Source organism: Pseudoliparis swirei, chromosome 13 (assembly GCF_029220125.1).
Source record: "Pseudoliparis swirei isolate HS2019 ecotype Mariana Trench chromosome 13, NWPU_hadal_v1, whole genome shotgun sequence".
Classification (NCBI taxonomy): domain Eukaryota; kingdom Metazoa; phylum Chordata; class Actinopteri; order Perciformes; family Liparidae; genus Pseudoliparis; species Pseudoliparis swirei.
The window spans coordinates 17,601,840-17,627,484 of record NC_079400.1 but is presented as its reverse complement, the minus strand read 5'-3'; the positions used below and the strand labels follow the sequence as shown (position 1 = coordinate 17,627,484).

Here is a 25,645-nt window from a genome sequence, read left to right as displayed (position 1 = left end):
CCTGACCGCTGGGTGATTTACTGCCATGTGATATCAGGACCAGGCTGAGATTTATATTCTTTGCATCTGTGATGAGAGTTAAGGATTAGAAGTGGGAGGGTAAATGGGATGTCAGTCACAGGGAGGGTGACGCTGTATGCACATGCTGTGCTTATAATAGATAGATAGATATGTACTTTATTAATCGCCAAGGGGAAATTTGTCGTGACAGTAGCAGCACCAATAAACTAAACACACAAGAATAAAAAACAGGGATGAAAGATAAAGATGTATACAAGTATACAAAGTAAAATATAAAATAAAATATATATGTATCTATACAACATATATGCATACACAATACAATACTAATGACAAATTAAATTAAATATTAAAATATTAAATATAGACAGTGTGCAAAATGCAAAGTGTGTGTATGTGTGTAGTGTAAATGAAAATGAAGTGTGGGTGTATGTGTGTAGTGTAAGTAAATGAAATGTGTGAAGTGCAGATCTGGCAAGAGGTGATCTGTTGTAGAGCCTCATAGCCGTCGGCAGGAATGTTCTCCTGTCTCTGTCCTTGTGGCAGCGGAGCGTGAGGAGACGTCTGGAGAAAGTACTCCTCTGTCCCTGTAGGAGGTGGTGGAGAGGGTGGTCCGGGTTGTCCAATATGGACACAAGTTTCTTCAACGTCCTCCTCTCCACCACCTGTTCCAGGTGCTCCAGCTGGCAGCCGATGATGGAGCCAGCCTTCCTAACCAGTTTGTTGAGACGGCTGGTGTCACCGGCTCCGATGCTGCTCCCCAGCAGACAATGGCAAAGTGCAGCACACTGGCCACAACCGACTGGTAGAATAACTCCAGCATCTTGCTGCACACGTTGAAGGATCGAAGCTTTCTCAGGAAAAAGAGTTGACTCATCCCCTTCTTGTACACAGCGTTGATGTTGGCCTTCCAGTTCAGTCGGCTGTCGATGGAGACGCCCAGGTACTTGTACTCCTCCACCATGTCCACGTCCACTCCCAGGACACTCAGAGGTGTAGGAGCTAGCCTTCCTCCTGAAGTCCACCACCATCTCTCTGGTCTTGGCCACGTTCAGCCGCAGGTGGTTCTCATCGGCCCACTTTACAAAGTCACTCACCACTGCCCTGTACTCCTCCTCCCGTCCATCCCTAATACACCCGACCACTGCAGAGTCATCAGAGTACTTCTGCAGATGGCATGACTCCGTGTTGTACTGGAAGTCACTGGTGTACAGGGTGAAGAGGAAGGGAGACAGAACAGTTCCTGTGGGCTCCAACATCACTGACCACCGTTCCAGACAGCACACGCCCCATTCTGACAAGCTGTGGCCTGTGAGGTAGTCAGTGATCCAGGAGATGGTGGACGCGTCTACACCGACCACCCGCAGCTTCTCACTCAGCAGCAGTGGCTGGATGGTGTTAAATGCACTGGAGAAGTCAAAGAAAGTGACTCTCACAGAGACACCGGTTCCATCCAGGTGCGACTGAGCTCGTTGCAGCAGGTACTCCTGCAGAATCACACGTGTGCATCATCTGCAGAGCTCCGTCCATCTCAAGAGGACATGTGATCAGTGTGTTGTGGGAAGATTCAACTTCCTGCTCAGCTACTGTGTCTCCATCCGACAGAAGTTTCAACTGCGTGACCTTTTAAGAATTCTTTTACTTTCCAGAACCTCTGCAACAACTCCAGAAAGCTGCTTCTCTCCCCACTTCCTCCCTCTGCTCTCTTGCATGTGTTTAATAGTGCATTGTTGCAGACCTCCATGTTTCTTATGCTCTCCATCCCACTGACCTGTGCTGGAAGAAGGTCTCCAGGGACTTGCAGACCGTGTACCTCTCCTGGATGGTCAGCAGGTGCTCCAGCTGCTGGCCGAAGGTCCGCCCGCGGACTTTGATGCTCGGCGGGAGAATCTCGGCGACCCACTGCAGAGAGCTGAGGGCCGGAGACCTGGGCGGCAGACACAGAAAAAGACCGTGTTCTTTAACTCGTTGGGTTACGTTAACTCACTAAAGCATCGTTTCTCCTTTTCATCCAGCAGAACTGGACCGAGGGGTCCGACGCCGACCACAAGCTGCTGAATTTAAAAAAAGCTCAGGCTTGTCGTCTGTTTTTGTAATGACCTAGAGCGCGGCAGCGTTGCGGGAGCGAGGCTCGGAGACTCCTCCGGGTCGGTTTGGTCTGAGGAGTACTCGGACGGACCCTCCTCCACCACCAGGGTGGGCATGGCCCCGCTGCCCTGCAGCATGGACACCACCTTCTCGTGGGAACAGTTCCTACAAAAAGAGAGAGGGACAGAAGTCAGTGATGGAGAGCTTGATGACTGGAGGAATGAGAACATCTTGTTCCTTTGAAAGAGATACTGTATTGACGAGGATTACATTGCACTGTTTGATAAACCTGAGACGCACTCTGTGCTCCGTAAACACACTCAGCTCCGACACATCCTGTACTGTATTAGCTTTCTCTCTCTCTCTGAGGAACAACTCCCACTGTTTTCCTGATCACCTCCTACTGCTGCAGCACCGCCGCCGCGCTATGAGGGAGATGATACAGCGCCAGTCAGAACGCTGTACATCGGGCAGCCATGGGAACAGCTCTGCGATTCTTCTCTCACGTGACCGGCAGCGTGGCAGAATGAGTAATGGCGTTTAAAAAAGAAAAGAAAAATGATGTACGGTATTTGCTGAGCGGTTATTCATCCACTCTTTGTTATCCCACGCTCACTCTCGGAAAATCAAGAGGCGGAAGGTCAAAAAGTGGTAACGTCCACACGAGGACGACGGCTACTCCCACGAGAGGAGTTTGCGGGATGTGTTCAGGGACATCGGTTCAAACGGACGTGTGTACGTACGCGTAGCCGGCGTTGTTAGAGGAGAATACACTGGCATTCAAAGTTAAAGAAAAGAGTTCTTATGCAACTCAATTAGGCTTATGATGTAATCACGCCTGTGTGTGTTTGTTCAGATCAACACTGCAGAGCCTCAGATACATGTTGTAAAGCTGCGTATTTTTAAGAGGGTTTATTTCATTGCTGAGACTTTTCATTTTCCTCCTGGTGATGACTGACCTGTGAAATATTAATAAAAGGGAAACTATAACCAGAATAAAAGCTTCCCGTGTCCTGTGATGAATCATCTGGCTCAGTTAAAGAGTGTTTTCATAGCAGCAGATGGATCCTCTCGAAATATAACGGTTCACCTGGATAGCAGGTAAAGACAAAATACTTCGGATGGTATCCTTTAAATAAAAAAGAAAGAAGGCAAACCTCATGTCCAGTCCGTTGAGGAAGAGGATTCGGTCGCCTATTTTCAGTCCACATTCCTCAGCTGGACTATCTGAGAGGGAGACAGTGATGGCAGGAAGAAAAGAAGAACAAAAAAGAGATTATAAACGGGATTCTGGCTCAAACTCAGCGGCTAACGAGGTGCGCCGAGCAGACGGAGACGGTGACTAAAGGGATGCTGTCAATCTGACATCCAGCGAGGCTCGAGGCGAGGAGCTCTACACACAATCATTACGGGAGGAAACAGTGGGATCTGTTCCGCCTGCACGGTACCCGCCGCCCGCCCACACCGCCTCCTCCGTCATTGTGTTTGTTCTCACAGAAAAAGTTTGGACAAAGTGGTGTGCACATTCCCGGGCCACGAGACTGCAGTTTTGAGATGTTTACCCTCAGCAACGTGTGTTCAGATCGAGAGACACGCGATCCGCCCCCACCGTCGCCATACCAACCTCCGGGAGGCGCGTGAGTCAGTTTTCTCGGCCCCGCTGCGGCGCACGGTGGTGGGTGGGAACGGTGCAGTCATCATCTCACACACACACACACACACACCTCCCTCGTCACCGGGGAACCTGGCAAAATCCCGTCGACAGTAACTTCACAGCCTTTTCTTTTGTTTCGAATGAAACAATAACGGTTAATTAAATAACCTTGTACTGCTCAACATAGGAAAGTGGAAGTAGTTAAAGTACTTAACAAAAGACAAGATATTTAACAGAGTTTAATTTTCTACCAATAACATAATATAAATATATTAATAACTGCAGGCCCTTGTTATAAAAAAATTAATGATCCTGCGGTCGTGTTCGGGTATTTGAATCAACGCTCGATGATATAAACATGATCTACAGTTAGAGAACGCAACAATTCAATAACATCAAAGGAAACGTTTCACACTTTGAAACAATCAAATAATAGTTTATAACTTTGTGAAGCGCAGGATGACGAGTATGTTGATTTAACATCTCATTTATTTCTTGTCCTTAGTAAGAAGTTTGAATTGTGTATCTTGTGTAGTGTGCGTCTCTGAATCAAACATATTCTTACACAAAAATAATGAACAATAGTGACAATTAATCAGAAATATACATGAATGTCACTGTGAACCACTGACTGACCCCTTTAAGTGTTTGTGAGAGAGAGAGAGACAGCGAGAGAGACAGAGAGACAGCAAGAGAGAGAGAAAGAGAGAGAGACAGCGAGAGAGAGAGCGAGACAGTGAGAGAGTGAGAGAGAGAGAAAGTGTGAGACATAGAAAGAGAGAGAGAGACATCGAGAGAGAGATAGAGACAGAGAGACTGAGAGAGAGGAGGCATCGATCAGGTCTTGAGAAGTACCTGAGATGACGGAGTCGATGCAGACGGGGGCGTGGCCTCGTAGCGTGAAGCCGAAGTTCTTCTTCCCGCGGTAGATGCGAAGGACCCTGAAGAACGGAGGGAAGTGAGAGATGAGAAGTGTCAAGAAAAGAGTGAAAAATGACAATTAAAATGATTTTAAATAGTCCAAAAGCCAATAACAATATTCAGTTTGCAATAACAGGAAACAGAGCGGAGGTCCAGTTTCTCTTGGATGAATTAAAAAGATTTTCAATGGTTATAATTTATGGTAATCGGCATTAATCATGCAGATAGCAGCTTCTCTGTGAGTGGACGGGGAGAGCCCAGATGTCTCACTCCATGCTGAAAGCCCAGATGTCTCACTCCCTGCTGAAAGCCCAGATGTCTCACTCCCTGCTGAGAGCCCAGATGTCTCACTCCATGCTGAGAGCCCAGATGTCTCACTCCATGCTGAGAGCCCAGATGTCTCACTCCCAGCTGAGAGCCCAGATGTCTCACTCCCTGCTGAGAGCCCAGATGTCTCACTCCATGCTGAGAGCCCAGATGTCTCACTCCCTGCTGAGAGCCCAGATGTCTCACTCCCAGCTGAGAGCCCAGATGTCTCACTCCCTGCTGAGAGCCCAGATGTCTCACTCCCAGCTGAGAGCCCAGATGTCTCACTCCCAGCTGAGAGCCCAGATGTCTCACTCCCTGCTGAGAGCCCAGATGTCTCACTCCCAGCTGAGAGCCCAGATGTCTCACTCCCTGCTGAGAGCCCAGATGTCTCACTCCCAGCTGAGAGCCCAGATGTCTCACTCCCTGCTGAGAGCCCAGATGTCTCACTCCCAGCTGAGAGCCCAGATGTCTCACTCCCTGCTGAGAGCCCAGATGTCTCACTCCCAGCTGAGAGCCCAGATGTCTCACTCCCAGCTGAGAGCCCAGATGTCTCACTCCCTGCTGAGAGCCCAGATGTCTCACTCCCTGCTGAGAGCCCAGATGTCTCACTCCCTGCTGAGAGCCCAGATGTCTCACTCCCTGCTGTTTACAAGGCGGTCTGAGCTTCCTATTTTTCGGGATTCTGACGTGAGGACGATGACGCGAGTATGTACAGTACATTTATTTATGCAATCCAGCGTTGTGACCCGGGCTTTTGTTAATGCGTGGCGGCTAGTGCGGCCCGGACTGGAAACTAATTTTTTTTCCGCACAGCCCTCCTTTTTTAAACATTCTGATAGCTTACTGTGGCTCAAAATGCACGTTTTATATTGTTTACTGGGCTCAATGTCAAATGTTTAACACTTTTATTGTGCTGACCGGTCAGATTTGCAGTCTGTTGTTTGTAATTGGGATTATAATGTTGCTATTTTATATAATTAGATTGTTATTCCAGTAAAGGTCTCACATGGCTACTTGTGTTTCGTCTTTTATTGTGAATCTTTTTTAGTTTAACTCTTCAGAGGAAGGTAGAATACCCCCAAATAATTGGAAAACAAAAAATAATTCAGCAGATTCTCAGCACAGAGGAAGAAAGGCTCTGACATTTTGCTGATTGCGGCTCTTTGCTCTCAGCGGAGGAATACACGGCGGAACCTCCCGGTACATCAAAGATGAGACGCTTCGTGGTGGTGGTGGTGTTGCCACGGAAACGACTCAAGGCAACACACAAGGCCTTTAATACGTAAACAGGGGGAAGACAACAACAACAAAAGACGGAGGGAGGGAGGGAGGGAGGGAGGGGTGAGGAAAAACAAGACGTATCCGTTCTTTAAAAGCTGCGGTAACTGGCTGTTATGTAAGATGAGCTAAAGGCAGATGTGTGTGAGAGAGAGAGAGAGAGGATGGTGTCAGCTGTACTTTATATATCGATAAGTCATCGAGCTCAAACTTATTACATATGACGAGCCGAATGAATCCGTCACTACTCGATGGAACCACCGAGACGTCAACTAAAACTAAGTTGTTGTTGTTGTTTCCCTGCGGAGGGACGAGAGTGTTGCGCAACAGTCTCGATGCTCGAGCTCCTCGCTGAGACCACACGGTGTCACATGGAAACACAACCAGTGGGCATCACTCGAGATAACCAGCCGCGCATCTACACTCCCATGTGGATGGAGACGGGTCTCGGGATTTAGTTAGTTTGTTTGTGTGGGAGTGCACCGCTCCCCCCCCCCCCCCCCATCTCCCCCCCTGTAATCCTGCACTCAGTCCACTGTGCTGTTATTAATTGGACAACTGTTTGATCAGCATGTCAGTGGGTGGAGGCTGAATGGTCAGGGGCTCTGAAACAGCGCAGGATTAACATGTTGTTTGTTTGGGTAAATCAAAACAACAACAACTTATATTGGGGTTTTATCTATTCATATCACAGATTTATTTTTTTGATTCAGTTTTGATCCATGACGAATCATGAGCGAATCATGAGCTGACAGCGAGGCTGGAGAAAGAGAGACACGCTGTCCTCTGTTTCATGAAAAAATGTTAAAAAGAAATCCTGCCTGTAAAAGTCTAAATAATAATGTCAACGTGTGGCTGCTGCATTGTGCGTTGAGATGAAACTGCTGGCCCTAAACAGTCAACAACGCTAAAGCCGACGGCTCCGTTTGAACCACTCGCAACACGCGCCATGCTCACCTCTGATTGGGTCCAATGGGGGGATGCGGCGGGACCCCAGAGGCCGACTTCCTTAAGCCCCGCTCTCTCTCCGCCTCCCCCCTCCCCCCGGGCTCTCCGTCTCTGGGCACCGAGCTGGCCCGCTTGGACCCGCGGCGGCGGTCGGAGTGATCCTCGCTCCGACTGCGCCGGATCCTGGCGTGCGGCTCGCTGATGCTCTTGCTGCGGCAGAGTCGGTTGATCACGTTCTGGTTCACGGCCACGTCGAAGCGCTGCCGGTGCTTCTTGGGGATGAAGATTCTGGCGAACATGGTGGCATGCAAGGGGGGGGGATTAAAAAATTTTTTTTTTTAAAGGCGGCGATGTTAGTTTTTTGTCTACAAGAGTCGACTCAGGGGGGGATGAAAAGAAAAGAAAAAAGTCGTAAAGCAGATGGATCTACATCACAGATCCACCTCGATCCGGTTCAGGACCCGAGACCTCGGGTTCCAAACATCCGGCACGAGCAGAGACTGACAAGAGATGATCGACTCCTCACAATCCAAGTCCAGACTAATTACAATCAACAGGCTCCCTCCGTCAGGACTCAGAGGAAAAAGGCTTTCTGTTGGACAGGTGAGTGATGGGGGGGGGGGGTCCCTCCCCCTTCACACGGAGACGAGGCGATACGAGAAGTCGGAGGCCGGAGACGAGAGATTTCTGTGAGGAGAAGAGAGAGACCGGCGGAGGGAAGCGCTGCTCTGCCGGAGTGTCACTGCAGCAGCGAGAGGCTCACGAGCCAGAAGACGGAGAGAGGGAAACAGTGTGGGAGTGAGCGAGCACGGGGTTCCTCCTCTCTCTCTCTCCCTCCCTCCCCATTCATGTCATCCTCACTCTCTCTCTGGCTCTCTCTCTCCTTCACTTCCGTCCACGCTTCACCTCAGTGACACGCGCTGTCAGTCTGAGCACAGAGCAGGAAGCTGTCATTGTTTGTTTAGGGGGGGAGGGGCTTCATGAGGTATAATCAAAAAAAGCAGTAGTTTTAATGAATTACATTTAGAGTCCAGTATTTAACCAACAGCTTCATCTCATGTTGTTGACTAAGCACCAACAACAACAACAAGGGGCGTATGTATTTTCTTAAAAAGGTGCAGCCCAAATATTTTAGTGCTACCCTTACATAACATCGGGGGACAAGTTGTATCCGTGTGGTCAGAACCGGTGCCGCAGAGCCGGAGAGATGCAGCCTCTTTAGTCGATAGTCCAGGTCGATCCTCAACGAAGCTGGTCCTGCAGCTCCCATGATGCAACTTTGTCAAAGTGCCTCATTAGACCCTGGCTGCCTGCTTCCTTTCTTCATGCCACGCTACGCTAACCGGCTGCTGAAGTGAGCATCGTGACAGAGGACGAGGTGAAAGGGAAACAAATAGCAGCTTGCCTCCTCGTGCTATTGTGATTTACCGTGTTGGTTTGCAGCTCTGGATTCATTTTCCCAGAATGCCTCATGAATGACATCATATCTTTAACTACATTGCAATATTGTCTATTGAGGCGGCTGATGACAAAGCTAACAACCCGGAGGAAATGCAGTTTGTTACATCACCGCAAACCACTTCATCCTTTAGGTTCGAGGTGCCGGAGAACTAATTAAGATTCCGGCCTGAGGGGTGGAGCGTGAACATCCTCGCGGGTCGTGTTATTCAGCCTGTGTGCCTGTGTGGGTGGGCGCCTCGCCTCTCGGTGGCGGTCCTCATCACTTGAATGAAATGTGCCATCGTCGTGTGCGTGGGACGACGGCGACTCATTTTGTTTTGTTCTCACAGTCGACGCTGTTGTTGTTTGGATGACTGCCAGCCCGCAACATTAAACAGAATGTACAGTTCACGCTCAGCCCCCTTTTTGACATTTTGATATCTTACGAGATCTCACAATGCACGTTTTATTTTGTTAACTGGGCTTGGTGTCGAATTTTCAATACTTTTGTTGTACAATTTGCTTTAAATTATTGATTATAATTCTGCTATTTTCTATATTTAGATTTTATTCCAGTGAAGGTCTCACATGGCTGCGTGTGTTTAGACAGGATTCAACATTGGGAATGTCTTTTATTGTGAAAAAAAAATGTGTTTAGCTGCTCTCTTCAGAGGAAGGTATTGAAGAAAATTCATTGGTGGTGCTACCAAAACACAATATCATACACACACTAACAATGAAATATTCAAAACGTACCCAGCTTTGTTGTCTCGTGTAAAATCTTAATTGATCTCTCAAATAATTATCTGACAAACAGGAAATTGCAAAACCAGAATGCGAGAGTCTCGAAACATATTCAAAGCTTTCATCCAGTCAGTGGCTAAACAATCTCACTGAAATATTCTTAATTGCTGTCTTGCCGAGCGTTAGGTGAGAAGACCGAAACCACAACAGTAACAAAATCTTCTAACTCGGAAAAGCGTATTTCCCAAATTATTGATTTCAAGCCCTTTAAAGAAGTGAAAACTGGCCAAAATCACCTCATTCTGGAGGGTTATGTTCTCATCAAATGGGGGAAACATACAGCGCCTCCAAATATATTACTACCATGTCTTTCCATGAGATGTGAATAGGCTACAGCACACTGGTTACATACACAGTGGGTACGAAAAGTATTCAGACCTTTTTAAATGTTCTGTTTCATTTGCTAAAATCAAAAAAGTTCATTTTATTTCTCATTAACGTTCTCGCAGCACCCCATCTTGACAGAAAAAAACAGAACTGTAGAAATGTTTGCGAGTTTATTAAAAAAGAAAAACTAAAATATCACACGGTCATTCCGTACCCACGGTATATATATATTGAAGAGAACCAAAATCCCAGATGGTACAAGAAGGTAATTGTTTGTTAAATCATAAGTGGCATTATGATCAACACAACTGTTTTTGATCTCCACCTACACCGGCCGTCTGGTCCTGACTCACCGCCTCGCTGCTGATTGGATGACTCAGACCAAGGCGGACCAGGTGGTCCGTGCAACGCGGCAGCGCTGACGTAATTAGCAACAAGCGCGCCGACGGAGACAACCTGCTGCCGGCCGACATGTCCGCGAGAAGCTAATTAAGCCAAAGAAAAACAATTCAGACAGCTAAGAAAAGCAATTTGGACCGACTCATAGCACATGGAGACGGAGAGAGGATGAGGCGCGGCTCATTTTGTTATCCGGCATGTTATTAATAAGGTATTTCTAAGTCTAACTTACATGCCGTCACCTTCCCAAAATAATGATATAATAATTTTTTTGCAGGAAACACAAACAACTTGACCACATATTGATCTATATATGATATTGTGGTATATCTATATATACTACAGGGGTAGAATCACATGATGTGTTCATCTGAGGATGTAGGGGATGTTACCAGACGTGGCCAGTATCATGAGATGATTTAGGAAACAACAACAACAACAACAAATTCTCAAAATATCTTTAAAAAAGCCATACAACTGAAGATGTAATTAGATTGTGATAAAAGCTGAATATGCTGAGGGTGCGCAGACACGGGAGACACCGTCGTAGAGAATGCTGCATGACAAAATATTCCTCATCTCAAAAGAATAGAGAATATAGACAGAAGTGAGTCATTTCTAAGGTGTGGCCCTCTAGTGGTGGAGCCGGAGAATTACACCGTGGTGACAATATGGAGCTCTCCATTCAGCACCACAACAAACGAGACAAAAGAACAACGACGCTGACGCTTTATTTCGGAGGAAATCTTTTCAGTTGAAAGATATAGGCCACATATTCTGAGCCAGCCGCCTCCGCCGCGTCATATATGCATCATAATTCTGATCAGGTTTTGAGGCATTCATGTAGCCCGAGGCCGTGTTGCCTGAGCACAGACTTACAAAGAGCATCCCGGGGTATAAATACATGTTCCGTAGTGATGAAGGTGTAGCAGCCCACACACTCCCTCTCTGTTGGCTCGCTTCGCTTCACAGCTATTTGCCAACTATTCATAACGTCTCCGTCTCTCACACAGATGCTGTGGGCTACCTGTGTAAGCAGTGTGTGTGTGTGTGTGTGTGTGTGTGTGTGTGTGTGTGTCTGCTATGAGCACAATGTTTTTAGACGTTCACCTCTGGTGAAAAGGCAACCTCATCTAAAAGAAAAAAAAGAAGATTTTTACGCGTCAACTCTCGGGGAAACAAAGTGAGCGCTCCGATTTGACCTCGTTTGTCAAGAACAGGGATCTATAATTATCTGAGGAAAGGTTGTGGAGGAGGAAGCGCGCGGGGAGAGTGAGAGACGGATTTATCATCAGGGATCAAATGACAAAGAGGAGACCTCATTTCATTCAGAGTGTGAAGATGTGGCTTTCAAAGGTGCCGGTGAGGCTAACAAAGTGAGACCGATGCACGAGCCGATGTATTACAAAATAACGGAGGAAGGTTTTGAACAGGAATCTTCCCGACGCGATCCGTCTGCCCTGCTTCTCTTGGGCACTTAGCCCCTCGGTGTACTTTGGAGTATTGCAAAGGGGTTCGTGAGACGTAAAGAAACACCGTGGGTCAGTGGGTAGCAGGTCCGTCTTTCAATCAGGGGGTTGGCGGTTCAATCCCCGCCCCAGTCGATGTGTCCTTGAGCAAGACGCTTAACCCTGAATTGCTCCCCGTAGCTGAGTGGTGTATGAATGCAACATGTAAAGCAGTGGTCACCAACCTTTTTGAGCCCAAGATCCCTGACCTCCGCCTTCATGACCGGCAAGATCTACCTATTGAGGCGTTGAGAGAAAACGACGGTCCAGACTGGACTTACAACTTTCTATTTGGCCTAATTGTCATTTGGGTCCAGCGTTCAAATTGATGGGACCAGGAACACAGAATTTAAGTGTAATATAACAAGTAAGATATGTGTTAACCGCACACAATATGAACAAGAAAAAACACATTTGCAATGAGCAGCTGGATGAACTACCAATATAAATGTTGTATTTATTTACATTTCGTTGCCTCTGTACCTGTACTCTAGCAATGACAATAAATTTAATCCAATCCAGTTACAGCACAACACTGACAACATGATCAGTCAGTGCAACTCATGTAAGTTCAGCTCTCATCACAATGCCATCAAGCCATGTGACTCAAGTCAGTGTGATGCTGTGACTGAACTCTGTCTGTGAGCTTGTAGTTAGTTCATAATCACAGACAGCCAGTCTGAGGCCGTCTGTCAGCTCCTGGTCTTTGATTTGGTGATTTTCTCAACTCCACTGACGAGTTTTTCGGGGCAAATTTGGTATTCATGGGGGTTTTCTCATCTGGGATTGATTCTGAACTCAGACCGTTGGTGATTACATTCACATCAACTCAACAGACATTCTCAGATTTAAATAATTATCATAATAATAAATATGAGAATCACCATTTGTGACTCCTGCATCTGTCCCTTTTCAAATAATTGAATAAATGCAATTGCAATCACTTTCAAGTAAACCAGATTGCTCTATCAGACAAGAAAAAAAAGCTCAATGTTGAGCTTTTGTTTTGAAGGACAACAGCAGAAAAGCCCAACTCACCGAGGTAAGACCTGGCAAGTCGCCAAGAATCTCGGCTGTCGCGCATGCGCAGGCGTAACCTGTTAATGCCGTAACGTAAACATGTACACGAAGGTACAGGCATTTCCAAATTTATTTATTGATGACTTAGTTTTATGTCGGTGTACTTTGAGCTTGTGTAATATGTGAAGTTATCAATCAAGGTCTTTCTGCATTCCCCCCTGCGCCCCACCTGTAGTGGTACGTTCCCCTCTTTCCGGGCGCACAGCTGACAACACGGCTGTGGAAGCGAACCCGTTTTCAGGCGTTCATGAATCAGGCGGAGATGTTTTCTGACGTCAATCTTCCAGTCAGAAAGAAAACATTTCAGAAGACACCTCAGAAAATGTTCGAAAACAAGGAACAATGTGTTTCAGAATTTATTTTCATTTTATTTTGGAGATCGACAGGGAACGTCTCCGAGATCGACCGGTCGATCGCGATCGATGGGTTGGCGACCACTGATGTAAAGTGTCTTTGAGCATCTTAAAAAGCTCTATATAAATTAAATGCATTATTATTACATGCATTATTCCTAAATCAATTATATTATTATAGGTTCAATAAAAAAATGTAAGTTCAATAAACCTATCGTTCTACTCAATATTTAAATGCCCAATTAAATCATAAACTTCTGTAAACTGGCGTTGGCCTTCTTCCAGGAAGCAGTTGTTTTTATTGTTCCTCCTTCAGCCTGAACTAGCCGGTCACATTCAGCAGCTCCAAAAAACAACCACTATAAAAAGACAACGTGTTCCACGAGTGTCCCTACTTTTATAAATACCGTTGGCTTGGCACTTGTGAGCCACTAATGCCTCTCAGGAGCGCCACCGACTCCTGCGGTGAAGATAAAACACCATCATTATCGGCACCGGCGGAGGAGAAGAGCGCCGAGCTCTGCACTCTGGGGTCGGGAGGAGCGGATGAGTGCAGAGGAGTTGATCATTCTCACCCATAATCATCCAATAATCACTTCTATTATTTTAAAAGTGGCTCAACCATCACTGTAGTGACATTTCAGTTGATTTATACACAGATAAAAAGGTAGAAAGTGCAGCTACATCCAGGGACGACACATTCAGTGTGGGCAGATAATGTTCTTTTTAAAACAGGAATATTTATATAATCTGTTCCATTGGTTTCTTTGATAAGGGACAGCGCACGTTAATAAAAACATTTCTGTAAATGTGTGAGTTATGAGCCTAGAGGCTGTTTTTCATCTGACGTCAAAAAACTAAAAACACAAGATTACATATGCAATGTTTGTACAATATTTACACTGTTAAATCAACACATAGACACACAGACAAACAAACACAAACACACACACACACAGACAAACACACATACAGACAAACACACAGACACAGACAAACACACACAAACACACACACACAGACAAACACACACACACAAACACACACACAGACAAACACACACACAGACACACAGACATACACACACACAGACAAACACACACACAGACAAACAAACACACACACAGACACACAGACAAACACACAGACACACAGACAAACACACACACAGACACACAGACAAACACACAGACACACAGACAAACACACAGACACACAGACAAACACACACACAAACACACAGACAGATAGACAGAGGCACAGACACACACACAGACACACACACAGACACACACACACACACACAGACAGATAGACAGAGGCACGGACACACACACAGACACATACATACAGAGACACACACATATAGACAGACATACGCACACACACACAGAAATACACACACACGTATGCGAGGGATTACTCCCTAAAGGCCGAGCATCACTCAACCCAATGACTTCACCCACACAGGAGCAGCACAGTGTGTTTCAGCTGTCGCTGCGTTCTCCTCCCCGTGGCGCCGTCACATTGAACCACGAGAACTCCGTGTTGACCTCATGACTTATCGATTTAAAGACCGCAAATCGCCTTGAAGAAGGGAATCGAGTATTTTCTGAGCTAAAAACAACAGATTCTCAAACATCAACAGCAGCCATTGTCTCGTCCCGTATCCGACTGCTTTAAATATTCACTCACCCGGTGGAAAAAAGAGTGAGAGGTGCAGACAGTGCATCGCTTTAGCTGTCACCCGTGACTACAGAATAAAGCTGCATCACCTGACAGTGAGCAGAAAATATCTTCACCAAGTTTGAGGGGGGAATGGTCACCACACAGAGAGAGAGGGGGGGGGATGGAGAGAGAGAGAGAGGAATAACCCAAGCTCTGAGCAGAATAATGGGGGGAAATCCATCAGATGAAAACACATAAACCCCTCCTGAGAGAGAGAGAGCGAGAGAGAGTCTTGAGACGGGTGGGGGATGGAAAAACCACAAAAAGGGGACAATAAAGTTATTATTATTATTGGTGCTCGGGCAAATAAGGCACAGAAATCCAGTGGCCTAAACTCATTTTGGGTTCCCCACGTAGCCCAACCCCCACCTCGTGCTGCTGGAAACCCTTCTGACGGTGTATTAATATGAAGAGTTATAGCTATAGAAGAGTCCAGAGTGGTGTCGTGGTGGAGGGCAGCCGGCGTAGCAAGAGAATAAAAGGTCTGATTGGCTCTGCTAGTGGAAGAAGTGGAATCTGTGGACCGACCGTCTGGGGATTTAGAGACAGGCCTGCGTGAGAACCACAGACCTGAGAGTTCTTTCATTTAGTTATCCGGCTTTAGTGGGAACACTCAACTCAAACTGTTTTTATGAACTGTAGGTACAGAGCGGCACGGCCATCGGTAATAAATGACGTTTTACTCGACTAAATCCGTCTGTGACTCATCGCCACCGCCACGCTGGGAATGTCGGTTCACGTTGCCAACCCTCAGAGGCTCTGAGCCGCGACAAGTCACGTCTCTCCGCTCCACTGATGACTCTTTAAGCGGCGTGGGGGGGGGGCGCTGTGGATTTAAACCCGGTGTGGCAGATGGGACCCACCTAAACCTGGAGGCGAAGACCCCCCCCCCCTCTAATCCATCCTGCAGGATGAGCTACAGGACCTTTTCGCTGGGACTTTAAATTGGGAATGTGTGGAATATTTAAAAAAGAAATTGAACAACGCTGGAAGCTTTGCTAAAGGCCAAACTGCCTTTGGCTCTAAAGCAGGGGAGGAAATTTACATATTTTTTTAAGGGGCAATTGTTTCCCCCACTGACTGAAATCCAGGGGCATTTAAAAAGAAATTGGGGGCACTTTTTGAAACTTGTGTTAAATAACATTTAACCGTTGTTCAAAAATAATAAGTAAACTTATTTAGGCTTACAGTATGAGCAATTGTCATAAAAATGGCAATAATAAGGCAGTAGTCTACAGATTAAGAACAAAAACAAAACACTATTAAATTATTGACATTATGGGGTCATTTCTTGACTGTCTCCTCATGATATCAGGGGCAGAATTATATTTCTTAGGGGCAGTTTTTTCCCTTTGGCCTCGTGTGTTTCTGACGCTGCTTTAATGGAAAGTTTGGCATAACAGAATGACCAGAAACATGGAGAGAGACAAGGGGAGAGGGAGGGAGGGAGGGGAGTAATATTAAGACCCATATGTGTCGGTTACACTGGATACACAGACGTCTCACACATCCGTGCTCCACTTTCTTTCCAGTGGTTTATTCCATCCTGTTTGTTGTTGTTGTTGTTGTTGCAATGCATTGCGACCACAGCTCCTACCTGATGCTGGAGATGAGCTGCCGGTGCTCATCGGAGGCGAGGATGTCGGGCAGCACCGAGGCCAACCACTCCACCCTCTTCTCGGCCGCGTAGTGCTTCAGCGCGGTGAAGAGCTTCTCCTTCACCTCGGGCTCCTCTCCTAGAATCTGGTCCACCTGGCGGTGAAAGAAGACGTTAGAGGCCGAGAGGAGTCGGGAGGACGGAATGACAGCGACGGGAAAAACGGGGTTGAATCGTTGCTTTACTCTGGGCTATATTACAGGAGTTAGTCGTGGTTTTAGTCTTTTTTTTATTTGTATATTTACTTATCCATCCCAAAAAAACGTTCCTGTGATAAAAACCAACTGAAAGGTTTTCAGCTGTGCGTTGTCTGAAAGGTTTTTATAAACGTTTTTTCATATCTGCGCATACGTTTTTGGCCGTTGAAGGATTTACTGCACGCCATGGTATAAAGAATAACATATTGCAATAACCTTGTTATTTATATTTTGGTGAACACCTGCTATTACTTATGGTATTAGTTATGGTATTAGTTATAGTATTACCTATAATATTACTAATAGTATTACTTATAGTATTACTTGTGGTATTACTTATAATATTACTTATAGTATTACTTATGGTATTAGTTATGGTATTAGTTATATTACTTATAGTATTACCTATAATATTACTAATAGTATTACTTATAGTATTACTTGTGGTATTACTTATAATATTACTAATAGTATTACTTATAGTATTACTTATGGTATTACTTATGGTATTACTTGTGGTATTACTAATGGTATTACTTATAGTCTTACTAATAGTATTACTAATGGTATTACTGATGGTATTACTTATAGTCTTACTAATAGTATTACTAATGGTATTACTTATAGTATTACTAATGGTATTACTGATGGTATTACTTATAGTATTACTAATGGTATTACCTATAGTATTACTAATGGTATTACTGATGGTATTACTTATAGTATTACTTATAGTATTACTTATAGTTGTACTTATAGTATCACTTATGGTATTACTTCTATTTTTGTAGTTTGGCTTTCTTAAAGAAATGATACTTTCTTGATTCTTGTAGTTCTGAGTGTGTCCTCGTGGTTGATGAGCTTACTGTGAGTCTCTTTGATAAAAGCGTCTGCTAGCTGACATGTGATGTCTCATGTATTCTCGCGTACCCTCCTGTTGAACTCCAGCGCTTTGTGTTTGCGGTCCAGCCTCGCTCCCTCTACTCCCGTCTGACTGTCGTCCACGCTGATGCTTCGTTTCTGCCTCGGGCCGAGACACAGCACCCCGAGGCGCAGCGTCCTGCCCTGGGACGCCTTGATCAGCGCCGCGGCCGTCTCGTGCTGCCTGACGGGGATGCCGTCGACCTCCATGATGTGATCTCCGGCCCTCAGACCCGCGCGGCCGGCCGGAGAGCAAGGCGAGCAGTCCTCCACCAGCAGGGGGCAGTCTCCCACAATGGTGAACCCAAAACGACCGTCCGGACCCGGTATGACGTCCATCTGTAATGAGGGAAAAAAGAATTCAAATTTGAGAACATGACACACAAAAGGGCTCCGGATCAGTCCTGGACCCACAGGACGCTTCACTGATGTGAACAGGGTTCACACACATGTTGACCAATGGATTCCAGGACTTTTCCAGGACTTTAAAGCAAATTTTAATGACCAAATGTTTTGTGAAATCTCGGTTTATACTTGAAAAAGTAGGAGCATTTAGTATTTAAACTAACAATAAGAATTCCAAAGCATACAGTATAGCCTTATATCACACACATGAATGAGAGACAAATTGCGCCGCGAGTATGAGAGCATATGCCTGCTAATATTTTGAGCTTCTTTCTTTTAAAAATGAACATGTGAATATCACAAATGTCCATGACTTTTCCAAAACATTTGGGATTTCATTTTTTTTAAAGGACTTTTCCAGGCCTGTAAATGACGTATCCAGGTTTTCCATGACCGTACGAACCCTGTGTGATGGATTCAAAATCTGTGTGTATTCACCTGCTGTATGCGGGACACCACTCCGATGCTGGGAGGGATGTTCTTCTGCGTCTGGGCGATGGCGACGAGAGCTTGGGGACCCAGCGTCGACACATTGTGGCCCTCGATCTCCAGGACCTGGTCCCCCGCCTGCAGCCCCGCCAGGTGGGCGCTGCTGCCCTCCTCCACAGACAGGATGTAGCAGGGTCCGTTGCCGCCCAGCTGGAAGCCGAACTCGTCAGGCCAGCCCTGGTTGGACGACGGCATGCTGAGTACTTTAGGGACGAGGGGACGAGGTGAGGTGGGAGAAAGGAAAGATTAGAGGACTAGTAACCAACGGCATCCTAAGAAATGAATAAACACATACTCATTTAAAAACACAAGCACTCACCAACCGCAGCCAACATATTCGAGTCTATCGACATCGATCTATCGATCAAATAATCCTCTGTAGGTTTTTTAGAAGAGCTCCGATTCTACGCCTCGGTGCCCCGTCTCTTCTCCCGCCTGCTATCTCCAGTGTCTCGAGTCGTACTATCGAGTTGTACTTACTCTGTAACCCTCCACCCTGAACCGTGACACGCTCGGCGGTCCCTGACCTGGTTCACAAGCGCAAACGCAGCCAATCAAATTAAGGCATCGCTGAGATTGTGACCTTAATTAGCTTGAAAGACAAAAGTTCCTTCAGCTCATTTCCTTACTTTTTTTTTTTTTTGGAACTCGCATGCAAGTCTATGCTGTTGAATGGTAATGATGCAACAGAGAGAGCACACCACCGGCTGCACTGGTCATGTAGAAGCACGCAGGTGATGCAGAGTGGCATTAAAATAACACATATGGGAGGTACATTTGCAAATAGAGAGGCACCTGTAAGCCAGACGTTGGGGTGAAATACTCAAATGAAGGTAGCTAATCCACATGTAATGGTATTAAAAAAACGGATTATTAAAAAAAATTTTTTTGCTAAATATAATCAAGTATAAACCTTCTGGCTCAGCTGGGAGCTAATGGTGTGCTCCACAGCCTCCGAAGACACAGCGCAGCGGCATTCACACACACACACACACACACTGGACAACGAGCTGATAACACTTACAGAAATCCTTAGATGGATATCGAGAGCCCCGGCGGAAAGTGTATCTGCCTTTTTTGTTTTGCAAAAACTTCTTCATCTTGATTTGTCAAATAGCAGGCGGCCTGCTAGCGGCCTGGTATCCAATCGGTCTTGTCAGATGTAATGTTTTTTTTTAAAAACAGGGGCCGACCCAAAGTCAGACGGGAAGGGAGACAAACTCAAAACATTGACCCTTTCGTCCACCCTGAAGCCACCGTGGCGAGCGTGCCCGAGAAGCGAGTCCTTCTGCGAGAGTGTGTCAAGGAGTTCGTCCTGCGTCTCATCCCTGATTCATCCTTGGGCCGGGCCCCGCTTGCACAGTGTTAATCAGAAAACTGGGACGCGTGCACCCCGGGCACCTCTGTTCCTTAATAATTCTCTCTCCAAAAAAGGGTTTTGTGAGGCCTCATTTTTCTATAAATACACCAGTGTGTCTCTTTCCTCCTCCTCCTCTCTCGGCTGGGTGGCTCTCCGAGGGACCGCTGCTGGCCCAGAATCGCTCTGCGTCGATGCAAAGGACGCCCGATGAGCGCTAATTGGAGCGTCTTGCCTGCGTGGGATTCTGTGTGTCCACGTGTGATGTGAGCAGCAGTGTGTGTGTGTGTGTGTGTGTGTGTGTGTGTGTGTGTGTGTGTGTGTGGGAGGGGGGCAATTTAAGACTTTATCCTGTAGGATTAGTAGGATTATGAGCTCCCCCCTGTCATTAATACTGAAGGAACACATGCTCCCCTCCCTTAATGAACACATACACTTGAATATCTTGGAACCATGACTGGCATTGTGCATACGACACGTATTATTATTAGTATTGCGATAAACCAGAGTGTGAGAAACAGTCTGGATCAGAGGATGAGTTTAGGTGAAAGATGGAGTGAAAAGATTCAAATGGTCTACGAGTTGGATGTGTGAGTAGCGAACAGTGTGCATTGCTGCCTGTCGGTGGCTTTTCAACCAAATACAATTTAAAATAAAAAGTGAAATCCTTGTGGTTCTAATGTTGTAAATGACAAATAAGCACACTGATCTAAATATAAGGATTAAAAGGGTTAAAGCTGCTATGTCCACGTGGCTGTAAAACCATAATGTGATTGAAAAAGGAACGAGCTCTAATGAGAAACACGTATCAATATGTTTTTATCCATAATAGCATCGAGTCCAGTGACAAACGGCACAGAGGATCCCACCCGTTAGCTTCAGCTTCATGGGGAACTTCGTCTTCATCGTTCACCTTCATCGTTGTCAGTGACGAGCTGGTGACCATGAAGACCCCGATGTATTTCTCACGAGTTGGTGAAGACCGTAACAGAACGAGCAGAGTGAACATTGGACTTGTTTAAAGTCATTCTATACTCATTCAGCTGTTTTTAAAACAAAGTATTCCGGCGGTTTCTCGTCACGCGACTCCTGATGGTAGTTATATGTTCAATGCACTCGATGCAACAGCTTGTTTTAAATTGACAATTAGTACAGAGCGAATATAAATACACGAAACCTACTCAATTACAATAACAAGACTCGTAAATATACTTTGTTCCTTCCACCTTAGAATATCAGAGATTATGTAGAGGGGGATAGTAATTAGATTGAATTGAAGCTGAAGAGAAAGTACTGAGGATGCCTGCAGGTTATAACCTGATGCCAGCATGTTAACTGTCATAAATCAATAACGAACAGGCAGTCCGGTAACAACTAAATAATTAACCCCAAATGGCTGTTTCCCCTGACAGACACTCCAATCAAACTCTCTTCTTACACTACGGCAAAGACACGTCAGCGTGTGTGTCACGATGAGAGGCCGAAAGCAACCGAATCGGTTAAAACTGTCTCAGTCGTTTCACTCAGTCAGTTAAACTCTTATACATTCTTCCTCATTTTTACATTCATACAGCACAAATTGAGCACCATTTTTGTATAGCAAATATATGCACTGTGACCTATGACATATCTGACATAAGAAACATGAAAAAGCATCAACACACACACGGCACAGCACATCCACACAGCATGTACCTGTTTAAACAGCATCCATAAATGTCCACGCAGAGCTCCAGAGTAACGCTCCCCTCTCCAGCTGTAACACGAGTGTCGGGCCATGTCGGCAACCAGACCCAACAGGTGTCTCGTGATGCCTCGTGGCTTTGTGTGGAGCACTGGATGGCAGCGACCGAGAGAACACAACACTGAGGAACAGGAGCAGACGCGATAGAAGTGTGGACAGATAAGGGGTCTTCATCAGGAAAAAGGAAACAAGACATTCCCGTCAAGACATTCCTGGAGTGTGTTGTTTTTATTTTGTTTGTATGTCTATGGTAATGTCTATGTGTGTATGTGAATATGTGTGTATGTATGTATACTACCGTTCACAAGTTTGGGGTCATCCAGACAATTTCGTGTCTTCCATGAAAACTCACTTTTATTTATCAAATGAATTGAAAATTGAATTGAAAATATAGTCAAGACATTGACAAGGTTCGAAATAATGATTAATATTTGAAGTATTAATTTTGTTCTTCAAACTTCAAGCTCAAAGGAAGGCCAGTTGTACAGCTTATATCACCAGCATAACTGTTTTCAGCTGTGCTAACATAATTGCACAAGGGTTTTCTAATCAGATATTAGTCTTCTAAGGCGATTAGCAAACACAATGTACCATTAGAACACTGGAGTGATAGTTGATGGAAATGGGCCTCTATACACCTATGGAGATATTTCATTAGAAACCAGACGTTTCCACCTAGAATAGTCATTTACCACATTAACAATGTATAGTGTGTATTTTTGATTAATGTTATCTTTATTGAAAAAACAGTGCTTTTCTTTGTAAAATAAATACATTTCTAAGTGACCCCAAACTTTTGAACGGTAGTGTATGTATGTATGTGTGTATGTATCTATTCATGTATGTATGTGTGTATGCATACATATGTATGTATGTATGTATGCCTACATACATGTATGTATACATGCCCACTACATATACATTCCTGTCCTGTTCTTCACTGTAACTTTTTGATTTGTAATGCATGCAGAAAATAAATACAAATTTGATCACAAAAAGAAACTTATGTAAAACAGTATCTTCTTATTATTCATAGGGAAAACTTATGTATAAATGTTTTAAATTGTTTTTAATGTCTGCATTATGTAAAATGAAAACAAGTGGATTAAGTTCACATTTATAGAAATGCAGCAAGATAGTGCCCCCCCCCCCCCCCCCCCCCACACACACACACACATAACAATGTCAACAAGTTAGAAACGGAGTCCTGACGAACTTCCGCTCGAAGTCTGAAGAGAGAGACTGTGGAGCTGATTTTGCGCGAGTTTTTGCTGGATTTGGAAGTTTCTGGTGCGGCTTAGTTGGTCAGACAGGAAGAGAGGTAACAGGTGGTCACAGTCGACCCAGAAGTTTGACTTTTACGCTTCAGTCAGGATGGCTGGAGTAGAGGAAGATAGTGATAGCATGGAGCTAAGTGGTAGAGAGGCAAGAGGCAGGAGGGAGAATGAGTGGGAAAAGACAAGGAAGAAGAAAAAGAGGGGAAAAGAGAATTTGGGTGAAACCGAGAGTGAAGAAGAGGAAGTTGGAGAACCAAAGGCAGAACTACTGAATGTAGTGATACGATTTGAAGGAGAAGGAGGAGTTAAGAAAATTGATCCATTAAAGCTGACTAAAGTAATTAGAGCACAATTGGGAGAAGTGAAGTATGCAAGGGTCTTGGGAGATGGCAATCTCTTAATTGGGTGCAACAGTAAGGAACAAGTTGATAAGGCAAAAACACTTGCCGTTGTTGGACAGATAAAAGTGCTTAAAGTGGTGAAAGTGGGAGAACAGAGGCCAAATGACGCTAGGGGAGTGATATCTGGAGTACCCTTGAGTATGAATATGAAGGATCTGGTGGCGAGCTTAATAGTACGCTATGGAGCAGTTAACAGTGCTAAATGAATGACAAGAGGAATAGAGAATAAGGAAACGGAAACAATTTTGGTAGAGTTTGATGGAAAAGACATTCCTGGAACTGTATTGTGGATTTGTGAAATACAGAGTAAGGAGTTTACACCAAAACCAGTGAGGTGTTTCAAATGTCAGGAATTTGGGCATGTGGCAAAAGTGTGCAGAGGAAAGATAAGGTGTGCCAGGTGTGGAGGAGAACATGAATATGGAAAGTGTGGAGAAGGAGTTCAGCCAAAGTGCTGCAACTGCGGTGGGAGACATAGTGTTGCGTATTGGGGATGTGAAGCAATGAAGCGAGAGGTGGAAGTCCAACAAACAAGAAGGAAAGGAAATGTAACTTATGCAGAAGCAGTTAAGTTGGTGAGGCAGGAGAAGAAGCCAGAGGAGGGTATCAATAAAGTCCAAATGGCAGTGGAAGCAGAAAGAAATGATAAAGTCAGGGTACGGGCAGAGAAGGAGAAGATGGTGACTTTCATAGCAGGGGTGATAAATGCAACTGCTGAGGTTAAGTCAAAAACTGAAAGGATTCAAATAATTGTTAAAGCAGCAGTTCATCATCTTGATATGATAGGTTTAAAATGGGAGGAAGTGAGAGACCGTCTTAGTGTACAGGCAAGCCAGCATGCATGTATTGGGTGATAATCATGTTAATACTTCAATGGAATGCAAGAAGTTTAATTTCCAATGGGCAGGAGCTTAAGAAATTTATAGATAGCAGAAGGGAGAAACCAGATGTCCTGTGCATACAAGAATCGTGGCTAAAGCCAAGATTGGACTTTGTAATAAATGGGTATGTATCAATTCGAAGAGATAGGAAAGAAGGACAAGGAGGGGGCTGTGTTACTTTTATAAAAGAAGGGATTCCCCATAGGGTACTGGGTATAGGGCAAGAAAGGGAGTATGTGGTAGTTGAAGTTTGGAGTGATAGGAAGAAATTTGTGGTTGTGAATTATTATAATCCATGTGTAAAACTAGAATTGAGAGAATTGGAAGAAATAGAAGGACAAGATCGGACAAGTATAGTATGGTGTGGGGACTTCAACGCACATAACACATTATGGGGGAGTGGAAGTACGGATGGCAATGGACAAACTATAGAAGAACTATTAGATGTTAGGAATTTAGTCTGCATAAATGATGGGAGTAAAACCAGGATTAATGTCAGCACAGGAAAGGAGTCTGTGCTGGACCTAACACTAGTGTCGAGTAACATTGCGGCAGTGTGTGATTGGAAAGCATATCATGAGGGAACTATAGGCAGTGATCACTACCCGATATTTTGTAAAATAAATATTCGTATGTCAGTAGTGGAAGAAGCCAGGGGTGAAAAATGGGTCTTTGGGAAGGCCAACTGGAAGAGATTTAAGGAAAAGAGTGATGGGCATCTGAGTAAGATTAATGGTGATATGCCTATAGAAAGCCTAAATGATATGATCGTAGAAGGCATTAGGGCAGCTGCTCTAGAGTCCATCCCAAAAAGTAAAGGAAAAGCAAGTAGAAAAGCAGTACCATGGTGGACCAATACTTGTAAAGAGGCGGTTAGAAATAGAAACAGGGCATTCAAGTTAATGAAAAGAACCCATAACTATCAGTATATGATACAGTTCAAGAAAGCTCAGGCATTAGTGAGAAAGACAATAAGGCAGGCAAAGAGGACATACTGGAGGAAGTTTTGTGAGACAGTTGGAAATACAACACCAGTAGGAGAAATATGGGGAATGATTAGAAAGATGGGAGGGACAGAAGAGAGTGGAGTTATCCTGTACTAAAAGATGGAGAAGAGGTAGCGGTGACTAATAAAGAGAAAGCTGTTATGTTGGCTAGTACATTTGTAAAGATACACAGCAATAATAATCTGTCTGAGGAAGGGAAGCGAACTAGAGAGGAAACAAGATGTACACATAGGGAGGCCTTGAGGAAGAAGGAGGATACTGAAGATGAACTAAGTGTACCATTTACAATAGGGGAGCTAACAAGAGCAGTTGCTAAAGCTGGAATGACTGCCCCAGGAAATGATGACATATATGTTACATTATGGTAAAACAATTAAGTGGAGAGGGGCTGAATAAATTGTTAACATTGTATAATAAAGTGTGGGAGGAAGGTAGCATACCAGCAAGGTGG

The 25,645-nt window shown here is 45.0% G+C and overlaps 1 protein-coding gene across 8 annotated transcripts in view; it reads right to left on the bottom strand.

Annotated features, from left to right (window-relative positions):
• The window catches only part of grid2ipb (glutamate receptor, ionotropic, delta 2 (Grid2) interacting protein, b), a 34,582-nt gene extending 12,032 nt beyond the window's left edge, over positions 1–22,550 (bottom strand). For 6 of the 8 annotated variants that reach the window (XM_056429698.1, XM_056429699.1, XM_056429700.1 and 3 more), the window contains exons 1-9: positions 19,552–20,205; positions 18,477–18,730; positions 17,643–17,972; positions 16,456–16,610; positions 7,229–7,507; positions 4,619–4,704; positions 3,267–3,336; positions 2,122–2,274; positions 1,793–1,948 (exon numbers count right to left, since the gene is read on the bottom strand). In XM_056429698.1, coding sequence (XP_056285673.1) covers positions 1,793–1,948; positions 2,122–2,274; positions 3,267–3,336; positions 4,619–4,704; positions 7,229–7,507; positions 16,456–16,610; positions 17,643–17,972; positions 18,477–18,730; positions 19,552–19,627 — 1,559 coding nt within the window. In that variant the 5' untranslated portion in view covers positions 19,628–20,205. Of the gene's footprint in view, positions 1–1,792; positions 1,949–2,121; positions 2,275–3,266; positions 3,337–4,618; positions 4,705–7,228; positions 7,508–16,455; positions 16,611–17,642; positions 17,973–18,476; positions 18,731–19,551; positions 20,206–21,579 lie in introns of those variants that run through there. The other 2 variants (XM_056429702.1, XM_056429703.1) reach the window with 2 other exon arrangements.
• Between the last annotated feature and the right edge of the window lie 3,095 nt (positions 22,551–25,645).